The sequence below is a fragment of the Crotalus tigris genome, unplaced genomic scaffold, assembly GCF_016545835.1.
Source record: "Crotalus tigris isolate CLP2741 ecotype Arizona unplaced genomic scaffold, ASM1654583v1 scf7180000024376.1991246, whole genome shotgun sequence".
NCBI lineage: Eukaryota > Metazoa > Chordata > Lepidosauria > Squamata > Viperidae > Crotalus > Crotalus tigris.
Genome location: NW_024100546.1, coordinates 1,018,630 through 1,043,928, shown reverse-complemented (window position 1 = coordinate 1,043,928; position 25,299 = coordinate 1,018,630). Strand labels below are relative to the sequence as shown.

Here is a 25,299-nt window from a genome sequence, read left to right as displayed (position 1 = left end):
CCTATTTAGGAATCACCCCCTTGGCCCTCATGGCTGGCCTGTCAAAGCATGCCAGGCTGCATTTTATCTGGGTACTTTGTCCAGGTAACATTGACAAATATAACTGACCTCTGAAAAGATGGCTACCTGAAGATAAACTCTATAGATTAAATTACAGTAAATAACCAGAAGTTGAACTTGGTAGCATTCTAAGAGTTCTGAAAGAAATGCCTCTTACTGTCATTTAGATATTTCTTTCTTTCCTAGGCCCTTAGATCACTTCTTTCTTACCGTTTTGTGCCTGTTTGTATAGAGTCAGTGCATTTTCTTCAGGCAGAGTTCTACCTTCTTTGTCCTAGATAATTAAAATAATTAGAACATTCAGAAGCACAGAGATTTCTCCTATGTGCAAGTGATGTCAATAGTACCACCTAGTTGTAAAAAACTTGTATAATCTCATTCCGCAGGGACTTCTTTGTAAAGTAAATCACCACATCTCTGGGCAAATTCTTCTGCTTAGCAATCCAGGAGTTGAGTCTATAAATTTTTTCTACTTCTCTCTGTAATTCTCCTTTATCCATATCCAAAGCCAGCGCCAGATCACTAAGAACCACCTCCATCAAATCTTGATTCATATCTTCCTTGAGGCCTCTAATCCTCACAGGAAACATCAAAATATCTTCTTGTGAGGAGTCCACCTTCCTTTCCACGTCTTGAATTTTGTCATCTAAAGAGTCAACTTTGACTTCCTCAAGCCTTGCATCGAGCTTAACCACCACAGTAGTGCTGCCAGTATATCTTGTCGTAATTCATTATTATTTTCTTGAAGACTTTATCCCCGTTATCTCTTCTTTGAGATCAGATTTAATTTCTGATTTAATCTGTGAAACAAATTGAGTCATTTCCTCTCTCATTTGAACTACAATCTCTCCCATTATAACCTCTTGCACTGAAAGTCCAGGTAGGAGGGGAGGGTGGTGGCTGAGCCGGTGGTCATGTTTAGATTGTTGTTGTAGCTGTGCAGTGGAAGTTATAGGAGAAGAAATAACCTTGGGTCTGAGGAAGGCTGCTGCCTCTTTGAAGCCATTTTATTGTCACTTCCCTTTCCCCTCCAGCCAAAAAGGGAGGAGGAAAAAAAGAAAAAAAGAATTTTTAAAAAGAGACAAACTATAATCATTAAAAGTCCAGAATAAATCCCAAGAATAAGTAATAAAAGAATAAACAATTCAAAAAAAAAATTCTAAGCCAAAAGCAAAAGCAAAAGCAAAAAACAATCCTTAAAAAGGGAAAGTAAAACAAAAGAGAAAGTAAAAAAAAACTCCGACACTTTCAAAACGCCATCTTAAGTCCTTTCACTAGTATAACAAAGAAAAGGAGGAAAAATAGTAAAAATCAAAAGATAAAAAAATAAACACCTAAAATATAACAAATGTCCTTTAAACTGCTCCGTCCGTTTAAAAATTACTCACCAAAATGCTGTAAACACGGAGATAGAAGCGGCGGTTTCTTTTGCTTCCTAGGAAGCAAAAACAGCTTGGAGGCGGAGATCAGCAAGAGCTCCGAGGGAACACTCCTTTCACCCCCTCTAGAAATAAATCCAGAGGGGGTTTAGGGGTTCTACCTCTACTCTTGCGTTCTCTATCCCTTCCCTTTGCCCGGGAAGGGATTTCCGAGCCGCGGGCCAGCTGATGCGCGCTGCGCTCCGCGGCTCTGACACTTCCCCAGCTGGACGGCTAAAAGCTAGCCGCCATCGCCGTCGCCTCCCACCGGAAGCTCCAAAAATTTTACAGCACCCGGTATTCCCAGGCGGTCTCCCATCCAAGTACTAACCAGGCCTGACCCTGCTTAGCTTCCGAGATCAGACGGGATCGGGCGCGTTCAGGGTAGTATGGCCGTAGAAAGTAGCATCCTTATAATGCCAGCTTTATTCCATTGGCTTGAAGCTGATGGCTGCTGATTTTGCTGAAATCTATAGAAGAACCCAAATTCAAAACCCTCAAAGCCGGAAATATCTCAAGAGGAGCGTGTGTTTTTCTAGGACCTTTTCAAGTGTTGCTTTTTTCCCCCTTCAGGACATTTATTCAGAACAGCTGGGGATCAACCGTGTAACCTGTCCACAGTGTCGAGTGCCTTTCCAATGGTCAGCCACCCAGTCTTTGGTCTACATACAGCCAGCTCAGGGCATACAGAATTTGGTGGCTTGGGGTCACTTGGTACACCCATAGCCTTAGCAGCGCACCCCCAGCTAACAACTTTTCCAGGTAAATAAGTCTATATGTTCAAAACAATCTTCCATTTTAAAAAATTGCTTGGAAATGCAGCCACAAATGTTCCTTCAGAGTAAAGGGGCATAGAGTTTATATTCTGCATACTAAAGATAAAAGAACAGCTTTTTTTCAGTAAGATCCAGATTCTAATACATCAGGAACATCCCTAATACTATATACATTGATCTGAAAATACCCCTTTGATCTCAGGGAGGCTTACAGATGAGTAAATACAGCTGAGGCAGTTACATTGCATGATTACAAAGAGAATAGTAATGCATGCTGGCCAGTTCTAGCTTGTTTTTGCTTTATTCTCCTCAACTTTTCCCATCATTTGTTTATTTAATTGTGTTTCTAATCTACTTGTAATAAAAATTATTTAGATAGGTTATGATTTGCTTTAGCACTAATCTGAAAAATATTGCCAACACCCTAAATCAGGCATCTTCTGGCATGTTTTTAAAAAACTGAACACAAGTAAGTCTCCTGTTATTTTGTAAAAGACCTTTCCATACATTTGGTTTGCATGTTTTTAACTCAAATCTATCTGAACTTTTGTGGAATGAAAAATATCTGATCAGCCTCCAAGGACTAAGAATCAAAATTTGGCTGTTCTAGCTGAAAATGAATTGAGTTTGACACTTTATTTAGAAAAAGGACCTGGTTACTTAAGTGTTAAAATGCTTATTTTCCAGTAAGTTCATGGATGATTATTTTGTAAGGCTACAATCCTATATAAACATCACAAAATAAATCATATTAGAAACTTATTTCTGAGTAAGCATGTGTAAGCTTGCACTATGAGTCTGCAATTTTTTATCACTTGCTTGGGAGTAAGTTGTACTAGATTATTATAATTGGTAATTATGATGATATAGCTTTAATTTAGGACTCTCAAAGGTGGGCATGTTTGCATTTTTCAGATTATAATTAAGAGACTGAGAATCTTATTTTTAAAAAAGAAAAGAGAAAAAAGCCTGCAGTTTTGTGCACAGTTGTTCTGAACCAAATAAATTTCATTGAACTCAATGTTATTTCAGTAAACATAAGATTTATCATAAAAGTCCTACTCATCTATCAGAATTGTAGCGCATTATGTGGGTTGGTGGCTATATAATTGCAAATCTATAGTTTATTTGTATTTAATGTGTCTGTATTTGGATGACAAAACTTTTTCAGTGTAACTTGTTTTTAAAATATATTTTGCCATAAACTTAGTTATGCATCAGCTATGACTTGGTTTTAAGCATGTAGTTTGCAAATTGAGTGGGAAATAACTTTTAAGACTTCCGGATCTGTACACTCTAGCATAAATTAAAATTTGAAGGGTAGATTATACTACATATTTAATGCATCATTTAACTATATAGAAATGAGCTGCGAAGCACATTCTGTTGTTGACCAGAATAAAAATTAATTTAGACTGTTTCTTTTCTGTTTTGTCAGTATAATATCAACTCAAGAGGCATCCAAGGCCAGGAATGGAGAATCTGTGGCTTATAGGTTGAAAGTGGCCTGTGTATGTTCCCTAAGTGATACATGTGCTTTAAAAAGCCACATCTTCATTTCCCAAGCTATGACTTAATTCTTTTCCCAGGCAGGGATCCCTTCCTCAATCTACTATTGCTAAGACAAAGGGGGAAAGGGGGACATACCCCATTTTCTCAAGGCTTCAAAATAATTTCCATTGTCAATGTTATCTTAATACCTAATTACTTTATGAAAGGCAGTTTTGAGTGGATTTTGGCAAAGAATTAGAATCTTAGAATATTCTTTATTGGCCAAGTATGATTGGACACAAAGGAATTTGTCTCCAGTCCATAAGCTCTCTGTGTACATACAAACACCCAAGTAATATTTGCTGTAATAGTGCAGTGGTTAGAATGCAGTATTGCAGGCTAATTCTGCTGACGGCCAAGGGTTTGATCCTCACAGTCTCAAGGTTGACTCAACCTTCCATCTTTCCAAGGTCAGTAAAATGAGGACCCAGATTGTTGGGGGCAATATGCCGACTCTATAAACCACTTAGGGCTGTAAAGCACTGTGAAATGGTATATGTCTAAGTGCTATTGCTAATATAATCATAAGATACCAATAGTAGAAGGTAAAGGAATCCCCATTCCATTCCCAGAAGCAATCTCAATGACTGGATGAGTGTGTGAAAGTGAAGCAGCCACCACCTATTATAGTGTGTGATCCCCATGTGCTTCTCTAATTTAGTTTGGCACTCTTTCCAGAGTAGATTGGGCCTTTATCTATATCTTAGGTAAACTATTTTGGCATGTTACCTAGTAACAGTTTTGTGGCTCTTGGCAAGTCATCGAAAGTGAATGTGTGTTTTTGTTGCATATGAGAAATAACATCACAATTAGATAGGATATCTAATTCTCATTCCTTTGGTGCAGAAGCAGCTTGAGAACTTTGATGTAAACTGAAAGGTATCATATCAGAGTAAACAGAGTGAAAGGATGGAATCCTTAAACATGTAGTTCTCCGATCTCAGAACACTGTACCAGTGAGGAAATTATCACTCCCCCTATATGCAGAACTTATATATTTCACTGCCCCCCAACTGAGATTTCTCACTCTGCCGAATGATAGGTCCAATTTAAGACTCTATCTTCTTCATGTATTCATTTATATTTCTAAACCATATAAATGAGTACTTTCACATGGCATTTGACATTCCCTTACTTTTTCTTTAATTTATTGACATGCTTGAGCTTTCAAAATAGTGATGCATGTTAGAAAGCCAGTTTTCTACCTAATCATCAGGTATTTTATTACCATAAGCAATCTCTTCTTGAGATTTCTTTTTTTAAACAGCCCTTCTTTCATGATGTGTGATAAATAGTTCAAAATTTATGTTCAAAAGCATTGATATAAATGAGGTGCAAATTAATTCCATGAACCTAACTAGGGTGGCTGGATTCTAGCTTCACAGTGGCATAAGGACGGCAGATTGCTTGTTGTTGGCAAAATTTCTGCCTTAGCTCATTGATGAACTTGATGTAATGCACCTTAGGAAGCCCTCCTGCAGAGCAGCGGGAGAGGGAAATGGCTTTAAAGCAGGATTACGTCATAATTTTGAGTGGCATCACCTATACATTTGCCTAAGTCTTTTTTAAAAGCAATAGCTTCTCCTGTTTTTCTCCTTTCCTTTCTGAAAAGCATATGTGATGACAAGGGGATGAGATAATGTTGTTATCTGCCTCAGTTACTCTCAAAGTATTTGTCTGTATTTTTCTTAATCCTGTAAGTTGAGAGAGATGAAGGCTTTGCGGATCCTTGAAAAGAAGTGCTTTGGAATATAGCTCCCCTATGTTCCAAAGCACACAAAACACCTTTTTCCAGATTGTTAAATTATCTATTTCTTTTTCCTTTTCTTCCATTGCTTCTCAGGCATTTGGACACACTGCAGCTTCACTCCCATGTTCTCCAAAGCACTCTTGAGTATTTGCGTTGTTTTAATAGTTCTCCCATTCACTCTGTAAGCTTGTTCCAAATTCTGTCTTCAAGATATGCTAATGAACTCCACTGAATAGCACTATTAGAAGACAAATGACTTAGAATGCTCTGCTTTACATTATTTTCAATTTTTTGTAATAAACTTGATCAAAAGCTGCTGTGGTTCTTGGAAAATCACTTGACAGCCAGAAAGGCAATTCAAGTTGTAGTTTTTATAGTGTTTTTCTATTTCCAGAAAAACATAATTGCTTAAGCTAGTGTTTATACATTTCAATATTTTGTAACTTATGTCAGTTTGAGCAGTATGATTTTCACACTTGCTTATTATAGGTTGCCCAATATCAAATCCTATGATTTTCTTTAGATTTTTATAATGTATTTTATAAAGTATTTATCCTGGTATGGTATTCGTCAATAACCAATTTCTTATTCGGCTAACTCTTTTTAAAATACACTCTTTATTGCTGCCTTTTGTTACTGAGGAACAATTATTTTCTAAGCTACTATTCTGGGATTACAATGGTGTTTAATTCTTTGTTCCATATCAGGCAATTTGTGCCATTCATTCCAAAGCCAAGAAAGAGGTTTAAAAATGATATGTGGGTAGGCTCATTATATAATTTATCTCCATATGGTTTGTAACACTGTAAAGGGGGAGAAAAAAAATTGCACATTAAATTTATGGAATTGATCAAACCCATGAAAGATCTGTTCTGTGCCATGATGAAGTCAGCAATTCTAGTATCTTTGTAATTCAGTAATATAAGAAATTGCCTTTGGGATTCAACAGTTAGGTAGAGTTTGTCAATTTTCATTAAGATTCAGAAATGATCTTCAGATCATTTGCATGCAGAACATAAGCAGCAAGTGGAATCCAGGGAGTGGGCTATACTCATGTTTCATGAGATAAATTTACTGTTCAGAAAAGGTCTTCTGGTTTAATCAGTGGGTTGTGATTTGGCTTTGGCAGTACTGATTAGCTTATTAGTTGATAGTAGAAGGAGCAAAAGGACTGGCTCACCACATCTGAGAGCCATCCCATGTTAATCAGTGGTTACTCTTGCCATATGTAGTAAAGATTATAATAGTGTGCAGTTTTGTTTCATCTCTAAGGAACAAATTCTGTTATCCACATAAGGCATATGAAGAGCAATAAACACAACTTTACACAGGGGAATAAATAATCTGGGCTAAAATACCATCTGTTTTACATGGTCCAGAGTGTATCCTTACTCTGAATGAAGCAGGGAGCTTTGCCAGTCTTTCTGCTATGATAAGTGGAAGTGCTTTCTTCGATATTCAGAACTATAAAATAGGACATTGAGCATTAATGTCCTTTGATCAAAGTATTAGAGCTTGATTCTTTTTCAAAAGAAATTTTACTACCATCTTTTTAAGGGTGGAAAGTATTAAGCCCTCTGTAAAGCATTGACATTCACAATCCCATCTAGCTGAATCTCCCTAGTTTGTTCAAATCCTTAATTTGTGCTTGCAGAACATAGCAATGTCAAGAATAAGAGGACCAGCTGGGATGCTACAGTAAGAAGTATTTTACTTCTTAAAACACCTTGGTTAGTTAGAGATGAAAATGAAGATTTTTATCTGCAGTATAAGTTGAAACTGTATTTACTTGTGTTCAGTTGTGGTCATTACAACTCTAGCATCACTTGAGTTTGAATCACTGCCCCACCGTCATGTTGTATAGTTCCTCAGAATACCTAGGCATCAATATGGCAGAAGATCTCAGTTGCTTATCAATATCATTCCAATATTTTGTAGCACTTGAAACAAAACCTAAGTAGCAACTCATACCCTCCCTACAGCATTTAAAAAAAAAGGTTTGCTACACCCTTCAGATGCCAATTCCTACACAAATCTCTCCTTGCCTGCAGTCAATGATTTCTGCCTCTTGCATGTTGAGACCAGTTTTGTTGCTGAATCTTTTTTTGTTCTCTGTTTAGTAGATGCTGCACATAATTGTAATAATTACATTTTTTCTGTTTTATTTGCAAAACGTTGTAACGTACTTTTGAGTGGTACACAACATTTGATTGACGAAAATATATGTATAAATTAAATGTAAAGATACAGTGTTAAAAATTGGGAAATTAAAGGGGCATATTTAAAGTTCAAAACATTAAAGAAAGATATAGCCTCATATAGATTTTAAGTGCAGGAGCTCTTGATACTTAACAGTATTGACTTGTGCATTATTAACGTTTGAGATCTGTATATGATTATGTAGCCACAAGAACACATAAAGTGCAAAAGCAGAATAAATAATATGACTTTTATTTTCATTTTCTTTGCATTGAATATGCAGAATGGTGGCGGAATGCAGATGTGCACTCCCGTACTGGCACTACATTTTTCCCACCGCTACTTGGAATCTCTCCTCTGTTTGCCCCTCCCGCCCAAAATCATGACTCTACTGCATTCCATTCAAGGACCCCAGGAAAAAGTGCACGAGGAAGTTTGGAGAAAGGTAAGCTCTGAATGAGACATGCCCACAGCATCCTGCCCGGGACTGGAAGGGGTGAGTGTGTGTGTGCATGCATAAAGCTAGAGAGATACTTTATATTTCTCTTGGATTCCCAGTTCAACTCAGATGTATCCACAAACCTACAAGAAAGGGGGATTTTGGTATTCAAAGCTTGAATACATCTTAGAAATAATCAATCAAGTTTCATTACGGTTACAGAACAGCATTAAAAATAAAAGCATTAAAAACAGTAAAAATAAAAGCAGACAAATAATATATTACAATTAGTGGTTGATTACCAGGGGGCAGTTAGTCTGCCTAATTTTGCATACAGTGTGACAAAAAAATTCAAAGAACTACTACATACTGATCTGATAACAGTAGTTGTACATAAAAGATATCAATATTTCCTGGGTATTTTAATAGGTGAGGTGTTATAAAATGAGTCTGTGAATCCTTATAGAAGATACACTATAGCAGGACATGAGCTGTAGTTTCAATGGGCACTTGTCTGCTTAGAAATAAATTTCAAGTCAGACAAGAATTCGGTATATCTAATTATACTTAATTATGCTATAAATATTGTAAATATATCTACAAATAGTGAAAGTGAAAGAGAAGGAAGGATTTTCTTCCTTCTAGGTGAGAGGTGGTAATCTGTCCTCTTCACATAAAAAATGATGAATTAATATCTACAGTTATTCTCAACTAACTCAGTCACTTTATTTGAATTTGCACTATTCAAGGTGATATTTCTATGGAAAATAGGATAACTGGCTCTGATTCAGTGGAAATAGGCAGTTTTATATGTTTATTGATGAATATAACAGTAAAAGATTAAGAGAATATACTTAAAATTTATTTTTAGCAAAGCCCCAATTTAGTTATAGAAAGCAAAATAAAACCAAAAATATCTAAACATCATTCCTATAATCTACTAGATAAATAGATCTTATAAATTTTAAAAATAAATCATCAGGTGAATAAAGGACAAGCTGGAAGATAAATGCATACCCAAAGCATACCTGCTAACATCGGTATCCTGCTATAGTTTTTCAAAATAAACCTCTTTTTTGAGATTCCTTGAACAGAACTTTCCTTTTTTTCCATTTTGCATGCACAATAATTAGTATTCAAAATCCCAAAAGCAAATGTACTGTCATTAACCTCAACCACCTGCTTGCTAGCCTTGCACTAACTGGATTTTGGCTCACGTTAAATGGTATGGTACAGGTACCTGAATCAATACATAAATTGTGCTAAGTTGAATATTGCAGTATTGGAACTTGCATTGATCATGGCCTGTCGATAGAGGTAATACTGGGGGGGGGGAAAAACCCTATATAATTAACCTACTACCAGATGGGAAGTCATGTTAGTGTTTTGCAGAAAATATGACAGTGAGTCTTGTGATACTGTAAAGAATTGTTCATTTGTTATCACAGAAGCTTTTGTTAATCACAGCCCACTTCATCAGAATGGTTCCATGCCAGTTTATTCAATCATGTTTGCTACTCTTGTAGCCACCACAAGACTCCAAACTGAACTAACTATGTATGATATACCAAAATATATCAAACGTTAACTTGAAATTTGTAGACTTTATATTATTAAATATATAACAATGTATATTATAATATATGTAAATTACACATAAATTATTTATACAATTTATAAAAATTATACCATTATATAACAATAAATTATAAATTAATTAATAATAATTTGACCTTTTTATATTAAATTAACGCTATTAAAGTGGTCTCTCTAGATCCATTTCTTTGTTGATTTTACTTCCTTTATGAACCATAGTCTTCAGCATACATTCAACACTAGTACAGCCATGTGTACAGTCAAACATCTTTTAATATGGTTAGGAAACGGCAGATAGCTAGTCTTACCCATCATCTCTTACAAACCGTAGATAATAAAACAGTAGAAGCCTCGTTCATAAAATCCAGCATTTGATTTAATAACTCTAGATAAAAATAAATTCAATGTGATAGATTCTGCTGAGAATTTTGGGAACAGATACTCAGAAAAAGACGATACTTTTATGTTTAGAGGAAAAAATGTCCTCTTTGGCTTTGTATTCATCTATTTTGGTATTGATAATTGCAATACTATAAACTTTTGCATGAATCTCTTTCTGTTAAGTAATTGTCAGATTAATAACTTGGGACATTCAGTTGTTAATGTATTGCTTATGCATGATTTTTGCCTTCTTTCAGTGTAGGCTAGATCAAGTAGCAGGCATGGCAGGAATTCAAGCAACGTTGTTTATTGTAGGAAGGTGAAATAAAAGAATCTCGAAAGTCCATTTCTGTCCCTTCAAATGTTAAGCAGAATCAAGATATAATTATTTTGAACTTTTTCTCTCACTTCCTTCTGTCTCAGAACTATGTAATCTTTCACAAAATTCCCCCTTAACACCCTTCACTCTTTCCTGCCCCTCTTAATGGCTGTCCCACGCCTTTCCCAATCTTTAGAAAAAGTTTATATTTTTGCTGTTTCTGTTAAGTAAGATTAACATATCTGGAAAAATGTTGTGATTATTGTGGTAATTATATCTTTCCTTTCCTTTCCTTTCTTTTCCATTCCTTTCCTTTCCTTTCCTTTCTGTAAAAAAGGACCAATTTAAGCAAAGTAGTTTCTTTTGTAGTGCTTCTTTAAAAAAGAAAATTGTTTGATAGCTTTCTGATAGACATAGAGTTCTTTCAACATGTATCTTTTCATTGAGGCTTATGTGACTGTAACTAAAAAGAAAAAAAAATAAACATAACTTTTGTTTTTCAAGGTGTTAATGGATCTGTAAATGGAAATAGTACCACTTCAGTATCAGGCATCAACACCTCTGTGTTATCCACCACCACTGCAAGTTCTGCAGGACAGGCAAAAGTTATAATCTCAGTAGGAGGAAGCCGCAAATGTAACCAGGAACAAAATAAAAACCAGGGTCTGGATGCAAGAGCTGCCAAGATTAAAGACAAGGTAAAAAGAATGAAAAAAAAACCAGGGTAAATTTTAAGACAAGATGTAGTTATTCAGATTGTAAGGGAAAATCCTTGTATAAATGTCATCCCTTTTGTGAGCTATAACTGGTATGTCTGCTACTCAGGATGGTTATTCCCAGGGGGGCATGAGATTTAATGCACTCTTAGGATGGCGATAACGTGTTGCCTATAATATCTTTGCTACATAAAGTTAGAAAAGGATCAGGTCTGAAATATGTATTATGAACAGTACTCTTAGACCTCATCTAGGAGCAATTTTAAGTATCCTTATCATTTTCGATGAAGTTGAAATTGAGAAGAACCATTCATTGAGGGAAGACATGAAATACCTAAAACCATTCTGTATAAATCAAGACTTTGCCCTTCAGAAATGCTGAGTATGGGTTTGGGACTTGGGGTAGCAGTTGTGTAGGGAATAAACTTGCTTTGAGAGCCTGCAAGCTGAAAGGCTAGTCTGGGTAAGCTTATGGATTGGAGCTTCACTGTTGCTATATTACAGAATGGGTATTGCAATATCTTTATGATGGAAAATTATAAAAACATGGGAATAATATAGTAACTGATTGGAGTAGTAGACAAGCCTAAACAATGGGGAAAAGAGAAAGAAACAGAAAGAGAAAGTTTTGGTAAGAATGATGAAATTTTGTGTATGCTTACTTGGGAATTTATTATACCAGTGGTTCTCAACCTGTGGGTCGCGACCCCATTTGGGGTCGAACGACCATTTCACGGGGGTCGCCAAACAACGCAATCCGCCATTTTTTTCTCAGCCGGCGCAGGGGCGGCGCATGGGGTGGTGCCGCGCATACGCACCGCACATGCGCACCACGCAGGGGCGGTGCATGGGGCGCCGCCGTGCATGCGTGCCGCGCAGGGGCGCTGCTGCACATGCATGTTGCGCAGGGGTGGCGCCACGTATGCGTGCCACGCAGGGGGCGGTGCCACGCATGCGTGCCGTGCAGGGGCGCCACCGCGCATGTGTGCCGCGCAGGGGGGCGCCACCGCGCATGCGCGTCGCCTGCTCATGACTGGGGTTGCCAGTCTAAAAAGATTGAGAACCACTGTATTATACTAAATATATTCTACAATATAATAGCTTTGACTCTCAGACAGAAACAACTAAAGAAAAGCGATTCCTCAAATAAATAAGCCGTATGCCATACAGGATTTTCTAGGTGATAACTAGCACTCTGAATTGCAATTGGAAACCAACTGGTAATCAGTTTCCACTTGTGGAGCAGTTGAGTCATATGGGCATAATAAGGAATGCCCAAAACTTCCCATGCTCTATCTTCCAAATTGATCTCAAGGGCAGCACCATCTACAGTGCATTTCAGTAATGCATTTGTGAGATAACCAGGGCATGAGTGACTCTCTGAAGTCATGAAAGGGGGCAGCTGGCACACTAGGTGCATCTGTGCAAAGGTCCTCTTGGCAACAGCTATCACCTCCTCTTCAAGCAGGAGTTGTGATTATGGATATGCCATTCTATCCATGTTGTAATAAAGATCAATATGTATGTTCCAACTCACATCTGATAATATTAAGCAAGTGTTGTACTTTAATGACATGTGTTCAGATGTTTCTAGTCTGTATTTAATGTTTGTATGGTGTGGAGTGTTATGAGCTACCAAAACAGTTCACATTTGGAAGCTGGTCTCTCTGTCATGATTTTATGCCAAACTTTTTTTTTTCTTTTTGTGCAATAGCACACATCAGAGCAATTACAGTATATAAAACCATGTGCTTTTCAGTAAGAAGAAATGGCTTGTTCTTGCCAGATTGTCTAATGTGGTAGATATTACAGCAATTATGGGATGGGTAGGTGGGGTGATATAAAAACATGGCTGTTGCATATCTCTGCTTTGTACGAGCATAATTTCCTAAATTTAATGTGCGGTATTTTGCAGCAACTGATTAAATCATTTCGCTGAACAAAGATATTATTTTCCAAATTAATCTTTGCCAGCATTGATATATGTCCCAGCACAACTAGAAGATACCAGATTCATATCAGCGGGGGCTGTCAGCTGGCCAGCATTACATATTTGCAGAACATTTTGCAGCCTTCATTTTATTAGGTTTATTGCAATGTGATATAATGGTTAAGACTAAGGCTGAGGAGATAAAGGTTCAACTCTGTCCATAACTTATTGGCTATTTTTGGGCTAGTAACTCTTTCAACCCAGTTTTTCTCACAGGGTTGTTGTGAGAAAAAAATGGAAGGAATGTTATGAATTCTGCTTTTAGCTCCTGGAATAGTGATATTATAAATTCAACAAATAAATAGAATTAGATATCCCCGTTTTGCAGATGGGGAATTGAAGATAACAGATTTCCCATAATGTGGAACAAACTGGTTATCTAAGTAAAACCCAACTGAATTCTAAAATTCATGCCAGCTCATTGTAAGATAAATCTCAATAGGAGTAAGAGCTGAATATTTCTAATAATAAAATATTTCAACACTCAACCTTCCTTCCTAGAAACCCAGAAAGAAAGCAGTGGATAGTTCCAGCAACAGTGAAAGTGATTCTGGCTCCTCCTCAGACACCTCTAGTGAAGGCATCAGTAGCAGCGACTCAGATGACTTGGAAGAAGAGGAAGAGGAAGAAGAGGAGGAAGAAGAAGATGATCAAAGCATTGAAGAAAGTGAAGATGATGATTCAGATTCTGAGAATGAAGCACAGCCGAAAAATAAGAACAAGGTGTGTTCATATCACAAGCTGCCTTGAACTGCTAGATATTTTTTTTTTTTACAGGGCATTTGTTTGATTTATGGGACTCTTTGTAAGGTTGCATTGGATATCATGAATTATTAGTTATTAAATGTGCTCCCTTTCAAAGTTCTCAATGTGGTTGGAACAACAGGGCAGGTTTTAAGTCTGATGCTTTTCTGTCCTGATATATTAACGTGTTGGGTTGCCTGGGAATCGAAATCCCAAACCACACAAAGCATTCATAGAAATAGCCAGCTGTTCTCAGAAACCTGTTCCATATTTTTAAAATGGAGTGAAACCAACAAGCCAGTGTAAAGAGTAAAAGATACCATGTTTTCGTACCCTTTAATGATTTACTGACTTGAGTTTATTATTCTGCAAGCCTCAGTCTAAACTGCATTTTAGATTGAACGGCGCATTTAAAGTGTCAAAAAAAAAAAGGAAGAAAGAAAGAAACACAGCATAATCTAGTCCTTCTGTTTTGGGGAAAAAATCCCCTTGGATTTCAGTAAAATATGCTCCCAAATGACTCTGTTTAGGATAAAAAAGTAAACGCCTTAAATTAGCTGGCCAAAGTACAGGTTTATATTCTTCTAAAAGGGGAAATCTAGGTTGTAAACGGGCCCATGGATATCAAGCAAATGAAATATTCTGTGTCGCAAAGGTTTGGGTGTCCTGAGTGTTGCCATGACTACTGAATTCTGTTTACAGCTCCTCTTTTCCTTGCAGAGCAGTTATACTGTCCAGTAACCAGTAACCAGAATGTAATCTTTAATGTTCCGTTAAGTTAATCGTGTGACATACATTCAAAAATAACTGATTTTTCCATAGTATTTTTTCACTATCCTAGAAACTGTAACTTGATGTTGTAAAAGGACTTTGTGGGAAATAAGCCAAAGAAGATATATTGTAAGGTTATTTTATGTTTAAAGTAGTTATGAGTGGATGGGTGTGTCTGCTTGCCTGCCTGTTGTGGGTGTGTGCCAGTGACAATCAAGTATGTCATTATGGTACTTGGATGAAATAATACTAATACTATTTTGTTAGTAATGATACTTAGGGATTCATTTAAAAATGATTTGTTACCTGTATGCACTTGTATGGATACAGTATTATTTTATTTTATTATTTTATTTTATTTGAAATTGCTTGTAATCACAAGAAAGTACCCCTTTTTATGGCTAGGACCTCACAATTCCTTGGCATTAAAAAGGGCTTGGGGGCCAGAGCCAGTTCAAGCCTATCTTATTTTGGTGGCTTATAGTTCAAGCACCCCTATATCTCCAACAAGCTATTTTTCCATATTTACAGGTGCTAATGCATAGTGGACCAGACATGAAAGGAGATGGACAGAAATCCCAGGAAATGCCCCAGGAAAAGAGACCACACCAGCCAATACCTCTTGCGTCTGATAGCCAGACTCACTCATCATTCCAGGCCCAGCAGAAGCAGCCTCAGGTTTTGTCACAGCAACTTCCCTTTATTTTCCAAAGCTCTCAGGCAAAGGTGGAATCTGTGAACAAACACACAAGTGTAATACAGTCTACTGGATTGGTGCCCAATGTGAACCCTTTGTCTTTGGTAAATCAAGCCAAAAAGGAAACTTTCTTAAAACTTATAGTTCCTTCTCCTGATCTACTCAAGACAGGGAATAAAAATACCTCTGAAGAAGCTAGCGCATTGACCATTGATGTCAGATCAAACCGGGTGAGATGAATTTTCCTTTTATATGAACTTTTTGAGAAAGTGTGTTTTGGGTATGTGTGTGTGTGTGTGCATGTATATGTTAATTTTAATTTAAGATTATGTTACATATCTGGAGGAATGATAGCTATGTTACTGTCAGTACAATTATATATTATAAAATAGTTTAATGTTACGTTGCTTTGGCTTGGGGCAAAAATAGAAATAGATAAATCAGGGGCCCTTGGCAAATTGCCAGCTTTCAGCCTAACCTGTCAACTTACATTTTGGATTATTGAAAAGACAAATGGGAGGAACCATGTATACCAGGCCCAAGCTGCTTGGGGCAGGATATCAATGAAATGAATACATTGAATCCTGATTTAGAGGATTTGCTGAATCACAGTTTTTCGTTCACAGAAGAACGTGTTCTTTCTTTGCTTTCTCCTCCTGGCAATTAACATACATGGAGTGCTCTGCATAAATGCTGATTATGCAGTTGCACATTTTAAAAAAGATCTCATCCCCTACTTTACGGAGAAAGATTGCACTAAAATCTGGGCTCCCTTGCCTCCAGCCTTTCATGCTGAATGCTTTAAAATAATTAATATATGCATGATAAAAGAGATACTGTATAGTAGTGGCAACCTTGTACCTCCCCTGTAGAATGGAAGACAGATCCTGGGCAGGTGAATAATTCTTGTATGAGTGTTGATAGGACTGTATTCCTCAGGTGGATACTTCAGATACAAGTGGAGAGTAGGGGGGGGCTGGGGGGGGCTGGAGCTGAGGCTGGGCAGAGAGCTAAGAAGGAAGTAATTGTTTAATAGTACTGAGATAATGCCAGTGGGGTTTAGGACTTGTTATTCTCACAGTGCTTAGAACAAGCTTATGATGGGCTGCTCTATGCATCATGTATGAACACGTGAGGTCCTGAAAGTGAGCTACCCATTAACATTTGTAGTTTCTGTGTTAAGGACATTAATATACCTGTAGGTATAAATACTGCTACTGAAGACAGAGGGGATGCATTCATAAAATACTTTTTTTAAAGCAATACAGTTGATAAAATCACAATTGTTTTTTGAGAAAGATATCTTCTTTTTAACGAGCCCAATTTTTAAAAATATAGTTGAGCATGATGCCACCAAATATTCAGTGGAAGATGTTTCAGCTTTCAAATAGTTAAACAGGAAAACAAAATATATTGCTCTGTTGGCATGGTATAGTTTTGTACTTTGTTATAAATCCTGGATCTATGAAAATCCAGAATGGGATTTTGACATCCAATGCTGTTACAAATAGGAATGAAGTCATGATGGTAGCTCCATAAATATTTCTGGTGTGGCATGTGAATTAAATAGAAAATATTAATTTTGAACCACAGATGTTTCCAAATAAGGCCTGATCATGCTGTCATATTATGTTCACAAACAGAGAAGTTTCATACTCTTTTTTCTTCACCTTATAACCCTTCTGGTTTTCTAAACAGGCGGGAGTTGCCTATTAAGAAGCTATTAAGGAAGAAAAAACCTCTGGGTTAAGTACTCTTTAAAAAAACCTTGAAAAGCCTTCCATTTGGAAGTGATTAGGGACAGTTCAGAAAAAAAGATATGAATATGCTTAGTACTACTTCTGGCCTTATTGTATGGTAGCTTTATTCTCCAACAAGGATAATGGGCCCCACAGATTTAATGCTACAGTGATGTGGGGTATGTGGAGACCAGCTGGGTCTATTGGCAATATAAAAATGAATGTAAGTATGGTATAATCTTTCATGAATCCAGGACACTGCCTCAAGTATTTTCCTGTTATTCCTTCTTCTTGGGAAAAGTTCAGAGATTATGCAGCAATTAATCTGTGGTTTTTTTACTTTGGATATTTTTTTTTACCAGACTTGTTGGAATGGATAAATAGCACATATTATTACTTTCATCTCTGTGCTGTCCCTTCACACTTTTTGTAAGGGACTGTGGTCAATAATATACCTCAGATCAGACCTTACAGCACATAAAAAGCAATGAAAGGATTGCTTGTACTTTCTCTCATTGTACTTTCACATCTTGTCCAGAGTGCTATGTGGGAATGCATATCCCTTTCTTTTGATGAGACCCAGAAGCCTGCCAAGTGACGGTATAGGTCACTTACATTTTTTTTCACGCTGCTTCCTTGTACATACAAAGCATCTCCGATATGTGAGCCAAATGCCTATTGAAAAATAGGTTGCACAAAAGCACCAACCTCAGAATTCTAAGCACAGTACAAGACATCCTTTTAAACTGACCTTCATGCTTGGTTTCTGCAAAGGAAGAGTTGGTTGTCTTATTTTCCATCATGTCATCTCACACTACAAAGAATTCTTAAATGTAGGGATCTGTTTGTGTTATTTAAAAGTGCAAAAGCTTTCAAACAAATTGAACTGTTGTTGATACACAGTGGATTGGAATGCAGTTCTTAACAGCTTGTATATAAAATTGGCCATGACAATTTTATATGCATATTCTTACAATTATTTTATTATTTTTTGCTTTAGTAGCTGTATTCTTATTGGTATTAAAACTAGATCAAAGTCTATTCAAAGTATAATTGTTATCAGTGCTGCTTACACAATTGTGCTTCATGATTAAAAGTGGAGATTTGAGCAATTGTATATAAAATACTTTTGTTTTTAAAGTAGCAGGAAATTACCCAGGTTTCTCTGTATTTTTCCCCAGAAATACTGGATCTCATTGTGTAGTGTCAGTTCTCATTTTTAGATTTTCAGCTTATATTAATGGAGCATTTTAGAGTTCTGTTTTGTTTTGTTTTTGTTGCTACGAATGTTACATAACAATATTTTAAAATCAGTATTTTTTTAAAAAAAAAACCTTTATAAATTGCCTATGGATTTTTCTGATTTCCATTTACATGCAATTCTGAACAGAAAGTGAACATAAGGAAAAGAAATGAGGAAGCTGCTTTCAACACAATGAAAAGAACTGAACACAGTTACAAAGTGCCACACAAGGGTCTGAAGTGTAAAGTAAGAAAAAAGTTGCTTAGTAGAATAACGAAGTAAAGAAACTGTGGCTAATGAAAAAGTGCATGTAAGAAAACTATTTCTGCAAAAATGAGGATGAGAGGAAGATGTTGTATAATGTAGTCAAAGAAAAAAAACACAGCTGGAAAGAATATAATCAAATAGAGGCAGGAAGATTAAATGAAGCAAAGAAAATGCGGGGGAATTTTAATGGAAATAAAACACTTTTGGAAATTGGGTGGAAATGGCTAAGGGTGCCTCTGATAGAGAGAATGGAATTAGAAATAAAAATTAAGAACTTATTTAGGATAAAATTGAACTGAAGGAATGCTTAAAGAACTATTTTAAATGTTTGAATGATAGTAACGTATAAGTTTGGAATTGAAATAACTACTATAAATGTTAATGTTCAAGAAAAAAACTGATTAAAAAGGATGTCATACATGCTAAAAAAATGTTGAGAAATAATAAGTGTAGATGGTGTACAGGTCGTCCTCACTTACAAAATGCCTTGTTTAACAACTGTTCAAAGTTACAATCATGTAAACAAAAAGCTTTGCAACCATCCTCACATTTAGAACTGTTACAGCATTTCATGGTCACGTGATGGCCATCTGTGCGCTTTGCAACTGTATTCGCAACAAACAGAATTAATATGGAAGGCAGAAGTAAAATCATAAGTCATAGAGACTTGATGTTTTGCTTAAGAATTGAAATGATTCACTTAACGATTAACAGGGAAGTGAGGTTGGAAGCTCATTGCAGTCACATGATATTTCGCTTAGTGACCAGGGTACTTAGCAATGGAGTTGTGGTTGCTAAGCAAGGACTACCTTTAACAGGAGAAATGTTAAAATATAGATCAGGGGTGTCAAACTGCTGGCCCATGGGCCAGATGTGTCATGCCGAAACCGCGCCCACCCCATTGCCGGCAATGGGGAAAAAGTCACGATACGTCGCGACATATCACATGATGTTGCGAGTTTGACACCCCTGATATAGAGGGTTTCCTTTATGGAGAGGCTATGTTTGTTTAATGAGTGCAATGAAAAGGCTGCATCTCCAGATGAATACTGGAAGAATCCTATTTTTATGCCCTATATGCAAAGGTAGAAGTAACAAGAATGAATGTAAAATTAAAGGGTATTTAGTTTGTTAAATGAGCATGAGGTGGTGCTCAGCAAAATTCTGATTGACGGCATGAGGGATGACATTGAGTAACATTTGGAAAGTTACAGTGTGGCTTTATGCCAGGCACTTTCCTTTCTAGTTGTTGATTGAGAAATGTAAGATTAAAACAGAAAGTTTATTCTATTCTTGTTGATTTAGAAAAAGTGTACAATAAAACGAATAGATGAAATTCTGAAATGTCTTACATGAATATGTGTAGGAGATTACCAGGTTGAGCCCCAGGGAGGGGATCAAATGTATCATCAATTAGGAGTCTCTGCATGCCCACAAGAGATCTAAATCAGCCCACTTTGAATTCCTTTCTATTCTTAACTCCTGCTAATTTCCCCTGACCGTTAGTAGCTCAGATTCTTGTTGAGAGCTTAAGGTTGCAGTAAATCTTTATTCTCATTTGAACTGCCTGAATCTCCTGATTTCCCTGGTACTTGACAATATGGAGTTTAATGTTGGTTGTTGAATGTGGTAAAAACAATATATAATAGAAATAAAGCATGTATAGGTAGTTCTTGATTTAGGACTGTAATTGCGTCTGGTTATAAATCTTGATGGTTGTAAAGTGGGTCATCATAAGACTGACTTCAATTTCATGAGTTTTTGCAATGGTCGTAAAGTGAACACCACAGTTGTAAAGCAAACACCATAGTCATTAAGTGAACCCTTTTTGTTTGCCATGTGTGCTGTTAGTTGAAAATTGGAAATAAATGCTGGTTTCTGGCAAAAAAGGTCATAAATGGCAGTAAAGTGACTGTAGAATACTGTAAATGGCCCTAAATGCAGAATGATTGCCAAGTGCCCCACATATGGTCATGTGACCAAGGGCCCCTGGCCATTGGAACTTCGGAACCAGGTCATAAGTAACTTTGGGAGAGGGAGTTGTAACTTTGAATGGTCGCAAAGAGACTTGTTGTAAGTCTAGGGCTTAGGTATAGATCAGGAGTAGGCAACCTTGGCTCTTTTATGACTCGTGGACTTCAACTCCCAGAATTCCTGAGCCAGCCATGCTGAGGGAAAAGGGAGAGGTTTCCAAGCTGAGCCATGCTGGCTGAGGAATTCTGGGAGTTGAAGTCCACGAGTCACAAAAGAGCCAAGGTTCCCTGCCCCGGTATAGATGGAATGCTTAGTGAATTGTTCAATACTGATTGGGGAGTAAGATATCCCCTTGTTGTTGTTTTTTAAATATATACAGGTAGTCCTCAACTTACAACCTTTCATTTAGTGACTGTTTGAAATTACAACAGCACTTTAAAAAGTGATTTATGGCCGTTCGTCATACAACCGTTGCAGTGTCCCCATAGTCACATGATCCAAATTCAGACGCTTGGCAACTGACTCATATTTATGACAGCTACAGTGTCCTGGCGTCATGTGATCACCTTTTGCGATCTTCTAACAAGCAAAAGTCTATGGGGAAAGCCAGATTCACTTTATAACCATGTTACTCTAACTTAACAACTGCAGCGATTCACTGAACAAACTTATTTTTATTTATTTATTTTTAAAATTTATAAGCCGCCCCACTCCCGAAGGACTCTGGGCGGCTAACAATAAGAAACACATAAAACATAACAGAACAACAGTACAAAGACAATCATCCAGGGGTCAGGTTTTATAAACCCCAGGCCTGCCGGAAAAGCCAGGTCTTAAGTAGCTTACGGAAGACCAACAGGGTGGGAGCGGTCCTAATCTCCAGGGGGAGCTGGTTCCAAAGCGTGGGTGCCATCACAGAGAAGGCCCTCCTCCGCGGCCCTGCCAAATGGCACTGCTTGGCCGACGGGGCCTGAAGGAGGCCCAGCCTGTGGGATCTAACCGGACGTAGGGAACTATGAGGTAGTAGGTGGTCTCACAAGTAGCCTGGCCCTGAGCCATATAGGGCTTTAAAGGTAATGACCAAAACCTTGAATTGGACCCGTAGACCAATAGGCAACCAGTGCAGCTCACGGAGGATAGGTGTAATGTGGGTGTATCGAGGAGCACCCACTATCACTCGCACGGCTGCATTCTGGACCAACTGTAGTCTCCGAATACTTTTCAAGGGTAGCCCCATGTAGAGCGTGTTGCAGTAGTCCAAACGTGAGGTGACAAGGGTGTGAGTGACTGTAAGGAGAGTCTCCCAGTCCAGGTAGGGTCGCAACTGGTGCAACAGGCGAACTTGTGCAAAGGTACTCCCAGCCACAGCCGTCAATTGATGTTCCAAATTCAACTGTGGATCAAGGAGGACACCCAAGTTGCGAACCCGCTCCGAAGGGGGTATATTTTCCCCCGCAAGAGTCAACACTGGACAGTCGACATGATCCTTGGGAGGCAACATCCAAAGCCACTCGGTCTTGTCAGGATTGAGCCTGAGTCTGTTAACCCCCATCCAGACCCTCACGGCTTCGAGGCAACGGCCCATCACATCGGCCGCTTCACTGAGAGAGCTCGGGGAGGAGATATATAACTGGGTATCATCAGCATACTGATGAAACCTCACCCCGTGCTGTCTGATGATCTCACCCAGCGGCTTCATATAAATGTTAAATAGGAAGGGAGAGAGGACCGACCCCTGTGGCACGCCGCGTTCAAGGGGCCTCGGGGTTGACCACTGCCCTCCCACCAATACCGATTGCGACCGGCCAGAGAGGTAGGAGGAGAACCACCGTAAAACAGTGCCTCCCACTCCCACCCCTTCGAGTCGTTGCAAAAGGATACCATGATCGATGGTATCAAAAGCCGCTGAGAGGTCAAGTAGCACCAAGACAGAGGAATAACTTCTGTCTCAGGCCCTCCAGAGATCATCCATCAGCGCGACCAAAGCGGTTTCTGTGCTGAAGCCGGGGCTAAAGCCAGATTGAAAAGGGTCTAGATAATCCGCTTCATCCAGAGACCATCGGAGCTGGAGTGCCACCACTCTCTCTACAACCTTCCCCACAAAGGGGAGATTAGAGACTGGACGGAAGTTATTTAAATCAGCCGGGTCCAGGGTAGGCTTCTTGAGCAGGGGCCTCACAACTGCCTCCTTCAGGGATTGCGGGAAAGACCCCTCCCTCAACGAAGCGTTGATCAACACCTGGAGCCAGCCTCGTGTCACCTCCTTGGCAGCCAAGACCAACCAGGAAGGACACAGGTCCAATAAACAAGTAGGGGCGCTCATTGCTCCCACCGCTCTGACAACTTCCTCAGCGGTCACAGACTCAAATTCATCCCATAGAACTGAGCTAAGACCTGCCCCAGTCATCTCAAAAGGCCCTGCCCAATCGGAATCTAGGTCTGTCCGAATCCGAGCGATTTTGTCTGATAGGAATTGCACAAATTCCTCCACTCTACCGTGTAAGGGCTCCCCAGCTTCTCGAACATTAAGTAGGGAACGGGTCACCCTAAACAGGGTGGCGGGGCGAGATTCTGCAGACACAATAAGTGTGGAAAAGTGCAAACATTTTTTTTTTTTATTATTAAAAGTTTTATAAATTTTACAAGAAAAACAAGAACAATACAGAACAAAAAACAACATATACAAAAGAAAAAAAAATTAAACAATACATATAAAAAAAAAAAACCCCACCCCACACCCCTCCCAAAAACCCTCCCTTCCCCCCCCTGAGCTTCCCAGAGCAGAATATAGGCTTAAGAAATAAAAAAAAATAAAAATTAAATTAAAAACTTTATATTTATATATATAAAAAAGATATCTATAATATATATAAAAATAAAACTTATGAAAAAGCTATATGATATTTTTGTATACCCAATCTAAATTGTATAAATTTTATCCATTTGTCCCAGATAGCAAAAAACTTCTCTTGCGTTTGTTGCTTTAAGAAAGCCGAAATCTTTGCCATTTCCGCCAGATAAGCTACTTTAAAAAACCATTCCTGCAATGTAGGCAAAGATTCCTTCTTCCAATATTGTCCAACTAACAGCCTCGCGGCTGTGATCAAATTTAACATCAATACAACCTCCTTTGTATCACAATCTGTAACAATACCTAACAAAAATAATTGCGGAGTAAATTTTACCCTCCTTCTAAAAATTCTCTGGATATTCCACCATATTTTGATCCAAAATGCTTTTATCTCTCTGCATGACCACCAAATATGATAATAGGAAGCCTCCTTATAACCACATCTCCAGCATTTAGGTTGCACGTCAGGGTACATGTAAGACATTTTTTGTGGATCAAGGTGCCATCTATAAAACATTTTATAAAAATTCTCCCTTAAATTCTGTGCTTGAGTAAATTTGACATTTCTCACCCAAATAATTTCCCAGGTGTCCAATGAAACTGGCTCACCAAAGTTCTGCGCCCATCTAATCATACAATCTTTAATTAGTTCCGTTTCTGAGTCCAATTCAACTAAAACCCCATAAATTCTCTTAATGTGGGTTTGTCTTTGATCCTTCAGTTGCTTAATAAGATTTTCATCTTCTCTAAGAAAACCCACCTTACAATCCATCTTCCATCTATCTAGTAGTTGCCTATATTGGAACCAAGAATAAGTAAAATTTTCTTGTGCTAATTCTTCCCGTGATTTTAATTGCCAGTTTTGTCCATCCCATTTAAGTAACTGTCTATAAGACACCATATCCATTTTAACCCCTCTTTTTATTCCTTCTATCGCATGCCAAGGTATAGCCCATAATGGTACTTTAAAATCACTTTTATAATATTTTCTCCAGATCCTAAGTAAAGAAATTCTTAAAATATGAGATTTAAAAGCCCAATCTATTTTTTTATTAAATATTAAATAGGCATGCCACCCATAAAGTAAATCCCATCCCTCTAGATAAAGTATCTCAGAGTTTGTCAAATTTACCCAGTCACTAATTAATGTTAAAACCACCGCATCATAATATAATTTCAAATTTGGTACCTTGAGTCCACCCCTCTCACGGAAGTCTTGCATAATTTTGAACTTAACCCTTGGTTTTTTCCCTGCCCAAATAAATTTATTGAGACCCTTCTGCCACTCATTTAAATTAATCTCATTTTTCAAAATTGGTAACATTTGAAACAAAAAAAGAAACTTGGGTAGAATATTCATTTTTATCACTGCAATTCTTCCCATGAGGGATAATTGCAGCTTTTCCCAGTTTTTCAAGTCTTTCTGTACCCTGACCCACAACCTTTCATAATTATTTTTAAATAATTTTGCATTAGAAACAGACAGCATCACCCCCAAATATTTTACCTTATTAACAATCTCAAAACCCGTCGAGTTAACCAAAATCTGCTTCTCCTGACTCGACAAATTTTTAGGTAAAATTTTAGTCTTATTTACATTAATCTTAAAACCCGAGACCAAACCATAATGGTGAATCAACTGTAATAAGTTTACTACAGAATAATCAGGTTGCGACAAAGTAACAACCAAGTCATCCGCAAAAGCTCTCAACTTATATTCTTTTTTATTAACATATATTCCTTTAATTTCCTGAGACTCTCGAATTTTGATCAATAATATTTCCAATGTTAAAACAAACAACAATGGCGATAAAGGAC

General features: G+C 37.7%; 1 protein-coding gene and 1 non-coding gene across 24 annotated transcripts in view; one reads left to right on the top strand and one right to left on the bottom strand.

The window, feature by feature from the left end:
• The window catches only part of BAZ2B (bromodomain adjacent to zinc finger domain 2B), a 260,570-nt gene that overhangs the window by 161,739 nt on the left and 73,532 nt on the right, over positions 1-25,299 (top strand). For 12 of the 23 annotated variants that reach the window (XM_039328386.1, XM_039328383.1, XM_039328396.1 and 9 more), the window contains 6 exons: positions 2,052-2,240; positions 8,038-8,199; positions 10,994-11,187; positions 13,697-13,918; positions 15,242-15,637; positions 18,537-18,635. In XM_039328386.1, the coding sequence (XP_039184320.1) occupies positions 2,052-2,240; positions 8,038-8,199; positions 10,994-11,187; positions 13,697-13,918; positions 15,242-15,637; positions 18,537-18,635 (1,262 nt within the window). The remainder of the gene's footprint in view (positions 1-2,051; positions 2,241-8,037; positions 8,200-10,993; positions 11,188-13,696; positions 13,919-15,241; positions 15,638-18,536; positions 18,636-25,299) is intronic. The other 11 variants (XM_039328393.1, XM_039328390.1, XM_039328391.1 and 8 more) reach the window with 3 other exon arrangements.
• LOC120301339 lies at positions 1,761-1,879 on the bottom strand. The gene has a single exon (XR_005554861.1). It is a non-coding gene; the product is annotated as a 5S ribosomal RNA (ribosomal RNA).